The sequence below is a fragment of the Eutrigla gurnardus genome (genome assembly GCF_963514095.1).
Source record: "Eutrigla gurnardus genome assembly, chromosome: 20".
NCBI classification, from domain to species: Eukaryota; Metazoa; Chordata; class Actinopteri; order Perciformes; family Triglidae; genus Eutrigla; species Eutrigla gurnardus.
In genome coordinates this window covers 16,794,617-16,811,839 of record NC_139931.1, presented here as the reverse complement: position 1 = coordinate 16,811,839, position 17,223 = coordinate 16,794,617, and the positions used below count along the sequence as shown (strand labels likewise).

Here is a 17,223-nt window from a genome sequence, read left to right as displayed (position 1 = left end):
GGTGCCGGCTTGTAATGTGTGCTCAGTACTCTCACCAGTTCCATTGCTACATTGCATAGTACTCGGTACTGTCAGATTCTTCAGCAGCTTATAAGTACCAGCTCCAATCACCGAGAGAAACACACACACCTTCTTTTCATCCTTGATCTCATTTGCCAACATCCACTGCTCCAAACGTTCCAGATATGACTCAAAATCCTCCTTTGCGTCATTGTATTCATCCACACGACCGATTTGCACCGCCATGGTAGATTTTTTTTCCGATGCTAACTGCTAGTCCGACTCGTACCTGGTTCCTCCGCGAGAGAGAAAAAAAAGAAAAAAACTCAGTTTTCTCGACTACGACCAGTGTACGGTGACTTTCACAGTTCATTCACGCAGTGGTTTCATTTAAAATCCTCGTCGCCATTTGTAGTGTTTTGTGCAGGAGGCAAGAGGCCGGCATGGCTTCATAACACGTCTTTACTTCGAGACTTCCGGGCAACAGACACACACACTACAGGTGCCGCTTGGGCTCAGCAAAACACTACAAATGTGTTGGCCAACCAAAACATAACCCAGCAAACTGGCTTTGCAGTAATGTGAGAACCTTAATTGTAAATCACTTCAATCTATTACAATAGTCACGTTGACTTTGTTGTCCGACTTGACGGCGTTTGGCTGCCGTCTCTTTTAGAGCCCGCCCCCTCAGACACCTGCAGCTCTCGTCGGCGTGATAAGTCAAGTCAAGTCAAGCCAAGACCATCCCGAACAAGCCTCTTGTTCCTCCTCAGCTGCTGCTCCTGTGTCAGCTGATTGGCAGATAGCTCACAGACGGAAGTGCGGTCTTCACAACAGCACCACGCAGAGCTGGACTCCCCGCACCGAGGAAAAAGAGCTTCCACCGAGACCTCTGTCTGGTGAGAGAAGGTACTGTTTTCTGCCTCACTGCTTCCACAGAATACCCAATAATCCAATTTAGAAAAGTATTTTTAGCATTATAAGCATTCGATATCAGTGTCGGGCTTCAGACCAGCTATCTTACCTGGTTCACACCAGACGCGGAGCGCCGCGAATACGCGCGGCCCTCCCGCGCCGTGAAGCGATCGTTTCGGCGTCTGCTCTATTTTTTGCGCTGCCGCGAGCGAACGCGTCAATACTGGCAGGAAACCACACAGAAAAACACGAGACAATCCGGTCAATTTTCAAAATAAAATACCGCGATTGACAAACGCGATCATATTTGTGTATCTAAACTCGCACTGGGAAACAGGAAGAGACAATACATTTAATAAATGTGAAGAGTAGATAAACAAATATGTGTATTTCAACGGTATATCTGCACTACTACTGTCTACTACCATACACACACTCTCTGTCTGTGTGTCCCTCTCTCTCTCTGCCTCGCTCTCTTTCTCTCTCTCTCTCTCTCTCTCTCTCTCTCTCAGAGAGAGAGAGAGAGAGAGAGAAAGAACGGATAAATAAAAGAAGTGTACAAACTTCTTGGTTACAGAAACATGGCGTATTAATTTTATGGGGTTTAATGGAAAAAATAGCTCTGAATGAACAACAGCTGAGCAGAAGCGCTTGTCGACCGCCGCGGAGAAATACGCGTCTGGTCTGAACGGGGGGTGCGCGGATCGCTCGCGATTTTCGGCGGCGCCGAAACTGGTTCAGTGAACACACTGGACCTGTTTAACTGGTCCAGTGTGAACCAGTTAAACAGAAAAGGCTATCATACAGTATAATTAATGTTTTTTTCAATGAACGCTGTGGGAACTTAACATATTGAAATAAACATATAAACATATTGAAAGCAGAATGGTTGATAGTGTGATTACATGTATGTTTAATGGTTTGATAGTTACATTTACATTTAGGGCAGGCGCTTTTATCCAAAGCGACTTATAAATACATTAGTTGGAAGAAAGTGCAACCGTGTATTGCTATCAGTACAGTCAGGATTTCACAAGAACAAGTTTCAAGCACGCCCAATTGCTAAGTCAACAGTGCTAAGATGCAAAGTGCAAAATACTAAAGTAATTGCCAGTTCATACAAACAAGGAATGAATACTACGTTTTTGTTGAGTTTATTTATGGGAGGGGGTGGGGTTATAGAGGGAGAAGGCTAAGCAGAGTCCAGGTGAACTCTGAACAACAGGGACTTTAGTCTCGAATGGAATATGGGGAGTGACTCATAGTTAATAGTTAATATTTTTATTTGAATGCTTTATGAACAAGTCACCTTTTCAGCACTTGTGCATAGACATTTTGTTATCTTTTTTTATTCTTTTTATCATTTGGTTATTTTTCTTGGACACCAATCAGAGCAGTGTTTCTTTCTGGCACTAAAATGCCGCAGGTTTATTTGTTGTAAACAGGAACAAGAGAATAGAAAAAGAACAACTTGATAACAAATAACTTTGCTATTAACAAACATTAATTATAACTAATCAGGTTTATTACTCTGACACTGGTTAATCAAGCTTCAATTCTGAGAAAAGAAAAGAGACAGTGTTTATTCGACCACTGGGTGGAGCCATAACACTTAGAATTCACATTCGGACTGATGAAGACCTGATTGTCCATCAACTCGGCTGTGTGAAAGATGAAATGTAACAGGATCCTATGTGTGTGTGTGTGTGTGTGTGTGTGTGTGTGTGTGTGTGTGTGTGTGTGTGTGTGTGTGTGTGTGTGTGTGTGTGTGTGTGTGTGTGTGTGTGTGTGTGTGTGTGTGTGTGTGGAGGGCACAATGTGAAGTCGATCCACTAATTCCAAAATATAACATGGAAAATAAAAAAGTATCGAAAAACATCTATCGTCTGCATAAAACGAGTAGTGGAGTAGCACTGTGGTGAACTGTAGAGAGCCAGACTAAATGGGTAAAATTGAAAAAAAATAAAAAGTTAAAATAACCAGGCGCGACCTGCCGCTTACTCGCACGACAAATAGGACGCGAATGAGGTGAAATGTTTCATCACTCGAGTTGAAATATTTCAATGCGAGGCCTACAGCGGTGAGATTCTTCTCGTATCTTCACTTGTCAGTGAATCGGTAATGGCGGCAAACACAGCGTAGCGGTCTGTGGTCTCCCGGTGCCCTGAGATAGTATCTTATGATTCATACAGAGTCCAAACCAAACTTTGAGTACAAACTAGAGACTCCATGGTACAAACATCAAGGTCGCTGCCGTATTTATGTCGAGAACGCTATTTTCAGCGTTTACGGAGCAGCTATGGTGTTAGCATAGCCTAGCTCTGAGCGAGCCAAAAGCCATCGCCAAAACAAGCAAACTCAAGTTATTTGTGTATCCTCTTAACAGACAAACTTAACAAACCATGACCCACGATTAAAGCCTACGACATGTCCACACTGCGTACCTGTGCATGTGCTCATGCATGAACCGTACCGTATTCAAATCCACCTCGTCCAATCGTGCCAAGTTTGAGGAAGCGTACCGTTTTTAAGTACGGAATTAAGCGCTCACACTGGCCAAACAATCTGGACATTAGGATCAATCGTGCTTGAGCGTGGTTGGCTTTGTCAGAGTGCGCCCTAATGCGGCGTTCACACCGGACGCGATAGACGCGAATACAATCGCTTGGCTTGTATTGCGCCTCTTGATTATTTTGGACTATTTTCGTCATTCGCTTCATTCGCGCATGACGCTCATTTTTGAACCGGTGCCGCTCTAGCGGGGGAAACGAGGGCAGCGCTGGCGGGGGGCCAGCGGGTCACGTCGGCGGACCCTCCTCCTCCGCCTCGGGGTACCCGATGCCAGAGTCCGTGAGCCTCCTCCGGGAGCCACGTCCCTCGCACCTCTCCCCAGGGAGAGTCGGGGCCACATTCGACTACGACCTCAGATCAGACGAGACCCGCTGAATTTAAGCATATTACTAAGCGGAGGAAAATAAACTAACCAGGATTCCCTCAGTAGCGCGGGCGAAGAGGGAAGAGCCCAGCGCCGAATCCCCGTCCGACGGGCAGACGTGGGAAATGCGGCGTACGGAAGACCGCTTGCCCGGTGTCGCTCGGGGGCCTGAGTCCTTCTGATTGAGGCTCAGCCCGTGGACGGTGTGAGGCCGGTAACGGCCCCTGTCGAGCCGGGGTCCGTCTTCTTGGAGTCAGGTTGTTTGGGAATGCAGCCCGTCCATCTCAGCTGCGGAGCGCCTGTCCATCTGTCTGTCGGCTTGAACTCGTCGTTGATTGGATGTCGCGGCGCGATGCCGCCTGAAAAGTTCGATATTTTCAACTTTATTCGCATCACTTCAGACACTTCAGACGCGCCAGATGCTTCATTCGCGCCGCGTCTCATCGCGCCAGACGCTCCATTCGCGCCGCCGCCGCCTGAATCGCGTGTCATCGCGCCATTTACATTGATTTTCAATTTTGATGTTCGCGTCTATTGCGTCCGGTGTGAACGTCCCTTAACAGTCTCTCCCCCTCACATCCCACCACTCGTGAGAACTACTAGTTACGTAGCTAACTAGCCAGCCATCAGTCTCTGGAGCTCCATCCGCTCTCTTCCCAGCTGCAACAACACTGACTTGTGTTGTCACCATAATAACTAATAACAATCACCATTTTTACTAGTACTAGTCAAATGACCACATAAAAAGTTCAATGTCCATTTTACTCCCATTTCTGTCCGTGTAATGGTATTTCAGCAAGCAAGAAACCATGGCAACACCTAGAGAGCTGTTGGCGGCGTTGGAGGATTTGGCGGACGGAGAGTTTAAGAAGTTCAAATGGTTCCTGCAGCAGGCTGACGTCTTGGAAGGCTTCCCAGTGATCCCAAGGAGCCAACTGGGGAACGCAGACAGAATGGACACCGTGGATGAGATCGTAGAGACCCACAACAAAAATGCAGTGGAGGTGGCCATTAAGGTTTTGAAGTTGATCAACAAGAATGACTTGGTACAGCGTTTAACAAACATCAGCACAACATCCAAAGGTATGTGTTGGCATTTTTATTGTTTCTCACTGGAGAAAGTGATTAAAATATTCTCTGAATTAATTAAAAGCATTGATTGTAATTTGGACGATGAACCCATGACTCCAACAAAAATAATTTACAAGACTACCAAATTAGTAATCTCAGTATATTTACTTACTTAATCCCCGTTTTCCCTCATGGTACATAAGGCCATAAGGCTCCTCCCCCACCCCAAAATGCTGGGCATCTACCCCATTGGGTTCATCTCCCAGCACTCATCTGTCAGTTATGTGGTGATTTTTAGTCTTCTAATGTCTATAAGAAGACTATTAGCAATTAAAGTAATTATGAGTCTTTTAATATTTAGTCAGGCTGCTACTCTGCCTACTCAGGAATAGGTTGAATGGGTAGCATGGTTATAGAAATGCGTTTGCAGGGCTCCAGACAAACTTTTTACATTTTCTTTTAGATGCAGTGAAACATTTTCCCTGTGCCTTTTTGCCGTGCCCGCCCCTGCTGCATTGCCAATGAGAATAGTTGAAAAAAACGACTTATAAAATGTCATTACACGCTTTTATGCTTGCAGTGCTGGCATGTGAAAATGTCCAAGGCTATATTTTAAAGTTTACTCCACATGTTAATATAGTACAGATGTGGAAATAATGACAGAGAGATGGTGATAGGAAAAAAGGTAAAGGTTTCTCGTGTTATTCAATTTTATAAACTTTTTGTCCCCACCCCCACTTCTTAAATGAATCCTTTAACCGGGGACAGGGGAGACAGGTGGTGGAGTGACTACCTTCGGCGATGCTGTCGGGTCTGCTCCTATTTCATGGCGGCATTTTTCTTGATGAAAAAACAATCAATAGTTGTCTTCCTTTATGATTGCTGGTATGTTTTAAGGTTGCGATGTCATGTGAGGAGTACAAGGTGCGCAGAGAGACAGACCCTCTAAACGTAAAGCGCACTGTTGCGACCAATGAAAACGTTCAGACACACAGATTTTTGCATGTCATTGCACTCTGGAGCCCTGGTTGGTGTCTATTTGGAAATGTTTGCATTGCTCCACTTAGAATTGATGCCATCTCTTGTGTACTCTATTCAGAAGCTCTCACTGACTGCCAGCGTAAACTCAAATCCAACCTGAAGAAGGAGTTTCAGCATTTGTTCGGGCAAACAACAAAATCTGGGAAGCAGATGTTGATGAATGAGATCTACACCGAGCTCTACGTCGCAGAGGAAAAGTCTGCAACAGCTTCCAACAATACAGTTGATTCGGAAAACACCATCAACATAGAAGACCTCTTCGAACGCTTACCTGGTCAAGATGGATCAGTTAGAACATTGATGACAAAAGGAGTGGCCGGTATTGGGAAGACAGTCATGACACGGAAGTTTGCCCTGGATTGGGCAGAAGACAAAATTAACAACAACATCCAATTCATATTCCCTTTGACTTTTCGAGAGTTGAATTTGCTTCAGGAGAAAAAATTCAGCTGGGTAGAACTTCTTCATCACTTCTTTGCTGATACCAAAGAAACCGGAATATGCAGTTTTGATAAACTCCAGATTGTGTTCATCCTTGATGGTCTTAATGAGTGTCGACTTCCTTTGGACTTTGCCAACAACGAGATCTTGATGGATCTTACAGACTCCGCTTCGGTGGACGTGCTGTTGACAAACCTCCTAATGGGGAAACTCTTCCCTTCTGCCAGCCTTTGGGTAACCACAACACCCGAGGCAGCCGGTCAAATCCCTCCAGGATACATTCACATGATGACAGAGGTGAGAGGCTTTACAGACCAGAAGAAGGATGAGTACTTCAGGAAGAGGTTCAGGAATAAGGAGCTGGCCAGCAGAATCATCACCCACGTCAAGGCATCACGCAGCCTCCATGTCATGTGCCACATCCCAATCCTCTGTTGGATCACTGCAACCGTTTTGGAGGATTTGTTGAAGACCAATGATGGGGGAGACCTGCCGAAGACCTTGACTGATATGTATATCCATTTTCTTTTAGATCAGTGCAAAGTGGCGAATGACAAATGTCATGGAAGAGCTGAGACACATCTACTCTTGAACACCGAGACCAGCAACATGATTTTGTCTCTGGGAAAACTGGCTTTTGAGCAGCTGAGGAAAAGCAACCTGATCTTCTATGAAGCAGATCTGGTAGAGTGCTGCGTTGACGTCAGAGCGGCCTCCGTCTACTCAGGCGTGTTCATGCAGATCTTTAAAGAGGGCCGCGGGCAGAACCAGGACAAACGTTTCTGCTTCGTCCACTCGAGCTTTCAGGAGTTTCTGGCTGCTGTTCATGTCACTGTGTCCTGTGTCAACTCTGGTGTCAACCTCTTGTCAGAAGAACCATCAACCTCCCAACAGTCTGCTCTCATCCCAGGGCAATCTGCAGTACAACACCTATTTCAGAGTGCAGTCAACAAGGCTTTACAGAGTCTAAATGGACGTCTGAACTTGTTCCTCCGCTTCCTCGTTGGCCTCTCACTTCAGACCAATCAAGCACTTCTTCAAGACCTGTTAAAGCAATCAGGTAGCAGCGAACACAGCAATCAGGACAAAGTCCAGTACATCAAGACGATGATCAGGAAGAATCCCTCTCCAGAGCGATGCATCAACCTGTTTCACTGTCTCAATGAGCTGCATGACTGTTCTCTCGTAGAGGAGATCCAGCAGTACCTCAGCTGTCTGTCCACAGACAAATTGTCAGGGGGTCAGTGGTCAGCTCTGGTCTTCATCTTACTGTCATCAGCGAGCAAGTTGGACGTGTTTGACCTGAAGAAGTTCTCTGCTTCAGAGGAAGGTCTTCTGAGGTTGCTGCCGGTGCTTCAAGCCTCCCGGACATCTCTGTGGGTGCACAACTTACTGTACATATTCAGCAGTATAAATGATATATTTTAGGTCCTTGTTCATTCTTTCTGCTGATTTATTTTTTTTCAGGTTGAGTGGCTGTAAGCTGTCCCTGAGAAGTTGCAATGCCCTGGCCTCAGCTCTCAGTTCCCCGGTCTCCAATCTGAGAGAGTTGGACCTGAGTCACAACTTGATGAAACCAGAACTCCAGGAGATCCTGGGTGGCTTAACGTGCCCACAATGTAGACTGGAAACTCTCAGGTCTGCTTGTTTCATTTATTTCTTGAGTCAAACTCAGAGTCAAGCAGAGGAGGTTTGCACAGTTTGCTTGGATATAATGAAAAGTTAGCACGACCCATAGCGTCACAATGGTCAATTTCTTTCAGAAATATGGCAGGTTGAAATGTACTGGAATTTTTGTTTAATGGCACCTCAGTGATGTTATGATAAGGTTATGATGGAATGATTCTAACAATATGTGAATGTTCAGCACCAGCATAATAAAGATTTATGGAAGTAAGAGATGAACAGGACACAATCAAAATGAATAAAAAGCAACTTCTGTGAATAGGAAGTGTGTCTGACTGCATTGAGTCACAACTTACTTTTAAACGGGCATGTCCATCTTCATAATTTCTGCTTCTCCAGGCTGAGTGGCTGTAACCTGACACCCGTGAGTGGTGGAGCGCTGTCCTCAGTCCTCAGGTGCCAGTTGTCCAGTCTTAGAGAGCTGGACCTCGCTTACAACGACCTGGAGGACAAAGGAGTACAGCAGCTCTCTGTGGGATTGCAAAGTGTAAAATGTCGACTTGAAACTCTCAGGTCAGCAGGCTTTTGTTATTAACCACAACCACCTCTGCGCCGCCCCTGGCCTAGATTACGCCTGGTTAAATGGAAAGTTGCTGTTTTTCTGAATGCCATATTTGGTTCCCAGTTTAATTGGCTGCAGGCTGACATGGAAAGGCTGTGACGCTGTGGGCTTTTTCCTGAACTCCCAGTCCTCTGGTCTGAGACAGCTGGACCTGAGTATGAACAACCTGCAGGATTCAGGCGTGCTGGTATTTAGTCCTGCACTGTTGAGTCCAAACTGTAAGCTGGAAATTCTCAGGTCAGCTGCTTCCTGTACTAATCATTATTTGGTCTATGAATGACACCATACATTGTAAGTCATTTTGTGTGCAATAAGATCGTAGGTAGTTCCTCGGTACCAGTCGGGATATGTACGAATTTAAAATCTTGATTTAGTCAGTTAAATTTAATTCTGTTTGTGTGTAAAATTAAACGTCAATCAGGAGTAGTTACAGGTTGGGGGGGGGGGTGCACATTGTGAAATCGAGCCAAATTGCGAAAAGGTAAACAATTATTGGCTTAACACGGGGCTCAAAAGAGAATACCTACATGAACCTCCCATTACATCAGTCTTTTTTCAGCCCTCTCAAGAGTATCTATCTGCCATACAGTGGCATATTTTTGGAGTTAAACAGGATTGAAGGGGACATAACGTTGATTATATGGTTGAAAAGATTAGTTCACCACCTTCTCTCTTTTGAGAAGTTGCATGCATGTAATCTTCATCTTTATACACAGTGAATTTGGTGTCGTGGCCTTTTTGCTTTCCATTTCCAGCATCCACTAATTATATATATTTTTTATTCTTCTTCAGGCTAAGTGCTTGTAACCTGTCAGAACAGAGCTGTGAAACACTGGCCTCGGTTCTCACCTTCCAGACCTCCAGCTTGAGAGAGCTGGACCTGAGTCGAAACAACCTGCTGGATTCAGGAGTAAAGCTTCTTTCTGCTGGACTGGAGAGTCCACACTGTAACCTGGAAGCTCTCAGGTCAGCAGAGTAAAATATGATCTATTATAATTAAATCTTATCTTTAGATACGTGGATGTTTTTCATTGATTATTATCCAGGTTGAGTGAATGTCAGCTGTCAGAGAGAAGCTGTGAAGCTCTGGCCTCAGCGATCAGCTCCCAGACATCTAGTTTGAAAGAGCTGGACCTTAACAGCAACGACCTGCAGGATCCAGGAGTGAAGCTTCTGTCTGCCGGACTTGAGAGTCCTCAATGTAAACTGGAAACCCTCAGGTTAGAACTGACTTAAAAGCTCTAACATGACTCCAGACCAGCTGTAGTATAGATTGTTGTTACTCTTAAATATTCGTTCACACCAAACACAATGCAAATGAGACGAATACGCTAAATTTGGATCATTTGCTTTTTCGGGTTATTTGAAATATTTAACTGGAGTGAAAAAATGACTGGGACGCGGAAGCCTATCAGCATTAAGATTCCCCTCTTCAGAATTCGACCCTAAACACAATGTAGCGGTCTGAGCTCACCGAGAGCTCTACGATACAACCTCACATTAGTACAGTGACCGAGCCAGAGTATGTGGAGAAACCAGAGACTGTCTATGGTACAAACCACGAGGTCGCTGCCATATGTATGTCTATATGATGTCATTTTAAGTGTTAATAGAGCAGATACAGGACATTTTTGGGACAGGACTTTTGGTTTGGTATGTAACAGTATGCCCCGTTACCCAAACAGCGTTTTGTGTCTAATCCTTGCACAGGCAGAACAGAAATTCTGGAGCAAATTTTACCCAGAAAATTGAAGTTCAGAACATTTCAAAGATTTAATTAAGGAAGAGTCCTTCTCCTCACAGCGTTCAGGCTCCTCCCACGACAGATTCACACCAGGACGATGTAATAACTAATGTTATAGTGTTTATTGATGTGTTTTAATGCCAACAGGCCAGTATTTGAGTGCTTAAACTTAAACTTAACTGTTGAATGTTAATAATTTTCTAAATAAATTAATCAAAATGTTATTTCTGCATTTTCCTGGTCTTCTGAAAACATACCGAACCTTGAATTCTGTGTACCGTTACACCACAAACAACAGTGAGGACCTGCATAGTCAAAACAACAGTTGACTATTGATCAATGTTCACAGGTTGTCAGGCTGTCAGGTCACACAGGAGGGCTGTGCTTCTTTGGCCTCAGCTCTGAGGTCCAACCCCTCCCATCTGAGAGAGCTGGACCTGAGCTACAACCACCCAGGAGATGCAGGAGTGATGCTCCTCCGTGATGGACTGGAGGATCCACAGTGGAGACTGGACACTTTAAAGTATTTTTCATAGAGGGCTGAGAGCGTACAGTCTTATATGATAGAATTTGAAAGGGACAGTGTGTAAGATTTTGCGGCATCTGGCCTTGTGGTTCCAACTAACCAGGGGCGTTTAAAGAGGGTCTATGGGCTCCAGGCAAAAGTGATCTCGGGGGCCCAACCAGCCAAGTAAACCCCCTTTACTTTAGGCCTCTGGGTAAAAAGGCAAAAGGCTGTCTCTAGACATTCTAAGCTAATGAAAACACAATGATTCTTAGTTTCAGGTAATTGTACACTAATGAAAATAGTGAAAATAAGAGTATTATATTCTCATTATAGATCCCCTGAAATGCACACTGTACCTTTTAAGGCTTAAGTATGTTTATTACTTCTAGGGTATTGAGCTTAAAGAAAATCGGCAAATGGTAAAATGATCATCTAAACTGTCACACTGTTGGTGCGGTCAGGGTTATAAGTGATGGAAATATTTTCAAAAACTACTACAATTAGACCCATTGCATTGTAATGCTAAAGTTGAGCGGAGATTTCAGGCTAAATATCCTTCTTATCAAGATGATTTTCGGACATGATATTCATGTCCGAAAATCATCTTGATTAGAAGGATATTTAGTATTTTGTGAAATGTTGTGATTTCAGTGTGGTGTTTATTATGTTGTGTTTTACACCAGAGGGCCGCCATAGATTATGCTATTCTTGCTTTATTCTTTCAGAGTGGACCATGGCGGGATGCAGAGATTAAAATCTGGTCTACGGAAGTGTAAGTATATGTTTTTATTGGAATAAGGCTCTCATAAAGTCCACCATCGAAATCTGAGTTGTGGAAGCATCACAATGTCTGGTTGTTGCTTGTTCAGTTGTCAGAATCGATATTCCGATAGGGCTTCACGGTTTTGGAATCAAACTTACTTTTTTCTGCAATATATTTTGAACACATAAGGGAATTCTCAACCTAAATGATGAGCATTTTAAAGTTAAATGCATACATTTTGATGCACTTTGAGGAATAAATTAAGAGGCTAGATCTAGAATTGTGTTCTCTGATAAAATATGTATTCAAAACTCAGTGGTTGTATTGATAAGAAAGCAAATAAGTCACACTCATAAAGCATGGGTAACGAGACTCTGTGTTTCAAGAGGGGTTGCTTGGGTTCAGGCCCCTCCCACTCCGGACAGTCTGTCACGAAACTCCCCACAAGTCAGTTAGAACCAAAGAAGCCTTCAAAACCTCAAGCAAGTCTTTCAACAGGCAGAACCCTCATCATCACTTCATCACGTGGACATGAATTGTCCATCCATCCATTTTCTACCACGGGGGGGCTGACATGTAGAGACAAACAACCATTCACACTCACATTCACACCTACGGACAATTTAGATCATCAATTAACCTATCCCCATCCTGCATGTCTTTGGACTGTGGGAGGAAGCCGGAGAACCCGGAGAGACATTTGCTTATTGTAATTCCTTGAAATGTAACTTTAAAAAAAAAGATTTTTACAACACTGATCTAATACCACACTGTTCAAAAATATTTACTGGTAAATCTCAGGCAACTTTTAGAGAGAATCCCACTCCCATGGTTGTTCCCAAACTCTTTATATGAGTAACAGGACTCAAAATAATTAGAATTAGAAAATATATGGAATATATATATATATTGGTGTCCATCCTAATAGCACGAAGGGACTTAGCATATTAAGTACATTGAGATTGTCATTCTCAGTAACAGTTACAATATCATTAAATATAAAGAAAAGAAAACGAGAGAACTTACTTTACCTTGGCCTTCAGAAGACTTAGATGATGCAAATTTCTCTGAATATGTGACTTGTTTAAGTTTTCACATACTTCAGAGGGGGGAATGTGTTAGGGTAACAGGACGTGAAAAACCTCTCACATCTCATGTGTAATTTAATGAAAATATTATTGATTTATATTTCTGCAGTCCTGGGTACAGAAAAGCCCCCATTTGTCAGTAGTTAACATCTTCACACCAGAATCCAGATGGATCCAGATCCAGTAAGGTTGCTGCTCGGGGTGCTGCTATGCCGCTTGTCTACGTCAGATCCACCTGTCGCTCCTCCGCAGTCCAAATATGGTCACTTCCTTTTACTAGTTGCAAAAATGCCAAGATGGCAATGACCAAAACGTAGTCAAAACTAATCGGCACCATGACTTCGCCAAGTTCTTATGTATAGAGTATGGTTTCCTGATCACTGATCATCATCATTATTGCTGTTGACACATATTAAAAGTGTCTATAACAAGTACGTTCTGTTTCATGTCTCTATCAGATGCCTGTGAACTGACACTGGACCCAAACACAGCGCACAGATGCCTCATACTGTCTGAGAACAACACACGTGTGACGTACGTGGAGGAGGAACAGCCTTATCAATATCATCCAGAGAGATTTGATTACTTCAAACAGCTGCTGTGTGGAACTGGGTTGACTGGTCGCTGTTACTGGGAAGTTGAGATTAAGGGACAGTGTTACATATCTGTGGCTTACAGAGGAATCGGCAGGAGAGGAGATGGTAATGATTGCAAGCTAGGAGGGAATGCCAAGTCCTGGACTGTGAGCTGTAATTATCTTTGGCACAATCACATAGGAACATGCTTACGTTACAAAAACACTCCCAGATCAGCAGTGTATCTGGACTGGCCTGCTGGGACTCTGTCCTTCTACACAGTCTCCGCTGACACACTGACACACATCTACACAGTCTACTGCAGATTCACCGAACCCCTCTATCCCGGGTTTAGCTTTCAGTATAGTTTGGAACCCCACATGAACTTGTCTCAGACAGGATCCTCACTGTCTTTGTGTCAGATAGATGAGAGAACATCTGACAGACACAATTAGACAGAATTTTGACTCTAACAGGATGGTAAATTGCTCTGTGTAGTTATGTGCGTCAGTATTTCCCCTGTTGGTCATCTCTCTCCTCTGACAGAGCAGAGCCCCACACACACAGAGAGACACATTCTCACACTAATGCATCACATAACACAGATTGGTCAGTGTCACCAAGCTTCAAACTACCCCTCTAGCATTAGTTCTACTTGTGTCAGTGACTGCCTATCAGTATCCACTCCTTACATGCATAGTGTCTTTTCAAAATAAATTCTGTCTCCACAGGGAGTTAGGTTTTGGCAACAGAACAACTTATTTTTAGAGAAAGAGCATTTTGATCCCTGATACGTGACTGTCGAAACAAAATGTCAATGTTGACTTTTAGTTTTGCATGGGACATGAGCAGGGTTCTCCTGGATGAAAGTGTGTGTTTCTTTAACCCACCCTCCCTGTGTGAACTATCTGGCACCTTATACTATGTGCAGTTACAATATTGCCATTACTGGGGACGTACCCATTAGGGGTGTAACGATCTATCGATCTAGATCGATATATCAATTTAATGATCAACCAATGTCATCGATGCAAAGGGAAGACATTGATCGATATCGGCCCGCACGCTTATGTTTTGAAATTCCATGGCACATCTGTGACCCTGTTCTACGCGCACCTCCTTCCGAAACGCAAGACAGTCGGCGAGCAGGAAGTGTGAGCAGCTAGCCAGCGCCAGGCAGATGGCGAGCAGTCAAAAAAAAGACAATGAAGAAATATATTCCTCTCGTGGGAATAAAGAAGAAAAGACGAGTCAACAGAAAAAGCTCATGCCATATGCAAACAATGCCGTTACGAGATCAAATACTCACGACGAACCTCACAGTGCAGCTTAAATAAAAACATGGCATTGACACTCATGCAAGCACAGTGTCAAATGATGCTGCCTGCACGCCAGCTGTGACCAGCTTTTCTTTACTGTCTACAACTTTAAAAGGCCGCAGTGAAGAAAAGAAGGTCTATTTTTATTCAAAAGAAAATATTGTTTTTCACTTCAATGCCTGGAATAGTTCAATAATACAAATTTAAAAATATGTTTTTGCTGCTTTTGTGACTTGATATAATGTAACTGATTTTGCTCGATGGGCATATCGTCTCGTATCATATTGTGCAGACATGCCACAGCGACAGGGTTGTGAGGATGTGTTTACTTGTGCTTTAGAACGTAACCGCCGTGAAACAATCAGAAAACATTTTATTCTCATTAGTGACCTATTTTTTATTTACTCTGATTCACTGATTTTTCCTGCTGGCGCCGTCTCTCTCTCTCTCTCTGGCTTGTTGAGTCGAGGAGGCGGGGCTTACTTTGAATGCTGTATGTTTACGATCATGCTACAGCTCTGTTATAGTAAACAAAGTCAGAAATGAGGCAATGAGATAAATGTACACTTGATTACATGCATAGCTCCCTCCTGATGAATCAGTCAGGGGATTTGAATCCAGTGTGGGAATGGCAGACTCTGCTACTAACGATGACAGCTAGGGAGGAAATTAAAGAAAACAAATTGTTGATCATACATGTTTTTAAAACTGGGATTTGATTTCATGAAAATCTTAATGATTTTAACTTTGAGTGTCAGGACTCATTATGCATGCTGCCCTGCTGACCCGGCTCTATGTGTCCCTCCTGTTCTAGGATTGGATCGCATTTGTGCATTTTTTATCAAAACATCTGCCATATGAGTAAATCTTGTGGACTAATACTGAAATAATTAATGAATGTTTCTTTTTGTAAAATTTTCAAAGGAAATCAATATAAATGCTAAAGACCACCTCAGTGGCAAATGCAGCCTCTGTGTTCCCCCTATCCACCTTAAATACTTCATTACTATGCTTTGTATGTAGAAAAGAAACAAGGTCAAATCAAATTAAACATGCTGTTTTAGTGATTATTAGTGTAGTTATGAAATATACGTGACATAGCCTACTGCAATTCCATTGTGAAACTTTCGCTTTGAGGTTTAAAATCATTGTAAAACATTATTTGTCATCACAGTTTTGGGTTTTCATTATACCCGAGTGTAAGACACTGTGACTAAAACACTGTCAAATGATTACTATATAACTGTATTTGATATTAAAAGACAACTGCAAAATCCTTCAATAGATTTGTGTTTTATTTGCAAAATGTAGGTGAATTTGTTTCCAACAACCTGTTGCAGCATAAGTGACGAAAAATTATTCAACTTTTTATAGAAATCAGTATTGCAATAACATTAGTGTAATGCAATGACATACAATTTCACTTTGATTCCCAATTTGGTGTCCAGACTAATGAGTTCCACCCCTGATTCTCCCTCTTCTGCTTGTTTACTGCTAAAATATCACCTATCTACAGTCCCAAACCTGAATCACCTACAGTCTCCAGACCTGAATAACCTACAGTCCACATACCTGAATCACCTAGCTACAGTCCCAAACCTGAATCACATAGCAACAGTCCCAAGACTAAACACTTAACTCCTCAAAATTCAGTGGACTGAGATATTTCAGTCCACTGCCTTGCTTGGCTTGAAGGCTCACTTTTTCTCTTTCTCAACTTTCTCAACGCAGAGCTGGTTCTGGCTGTTAATACTCCATTCTTAACCCAGGTGAGCTTTATTCATGTTATGACACGGTTGTTAGTTATCTTGTGTTAGGCTATGGGAGGAAGACATCCATGGTGGCAGTTTAGGCACAGATAGGCCTGTTTAGGATAACCGGGATTATTTTTATTACCACCTTAACACTTTAAAATCATGCTATAGCTCAAAAATGTCAAAAAAAATATTAGCATCATTTGATATTGAATTGCTTTCTAGAAGCTAGTTAGCTTTGTTTATACCTTATTGGAGCTCCCAGACAAAAGCCTCAGGCAAATCTGCGTTGGCCAACAAATCGGTGCTCGATTCCAGATAGCAAGTGTCAGGATCTATCAGGGACCTACAGCCAAACAGAGTGCAAGACCGGCGTTGAGGGGAAACCCAGAGGGGTCAGATGTCACCGTAGAGAGGCTAAGACACGCCACTTCCTGTGGACAACCATGCAACCTTAATTCAGGCAAAGAAAATGTACAGTAGCAAATAATTTTTTTAATCCCGTTTGAATTGTGGCATGAATAACGCAGATGATGTGTGTATAATTTTGCAAATCATGAAAGTCACATTTTATATTATAACTGTTGAGAAAGTAAAAATATGTAATTAGACGCCACACATAAAAGTCACATAAGTGACATCGATCTAAAGCTATGAGGCCTGTGTGATTCATACCGTGATGTGCCGACACTAACAGGTTAGGAGTCACTGGTAAAACACGTCAGGAAAAATAATGTTACTTTTTTGATGGGACATAACTAAGTTATGTAGCTAGCTAGCCAGCAAGCAAGGCTAACATTTATGACAAAATGTGACTTTCT

General features: G+C 43.0%; 1 protein-coding gene across 1 annotated transcript; it reads left to right on the top strand.

Annotated features, from left to right (window-relative positions):
- Positions 1-845: 845 nt before the first annotated feature.
- LOC311031622 (NACHT, LRR and PYD domains-containing protein 3-like) lies at positions 846-14,577 on the top strand. The gene is made up of 11 exons (XM_084037993.1): positions 846-909; positions 4,647-4,933; positions 6,021-7,779; positions 7,871-8,041; positions 8,429-8,602; positions 8,715-8,888; positions 9,444-9,617; positions 9,698-9,871; positions 10,745-10,918; positions 11,629-11,675; positions 13,213-14,577. The coding sequence occupies exons 2-11, from the start codon at positions 4,660-4,662 to the stop codon at positions 13,782-13,784; spliced, it is 3,693 nt and encodes a 1,230-aa protein (XP_083894119.1). The 5' UTR covers positions 846-909; positions 4,647-4,659; the 3' UTR covers positions 13,785-14,577.
- Positions 14,578-17,223: the final 2,646 nt, after the last annotated feature.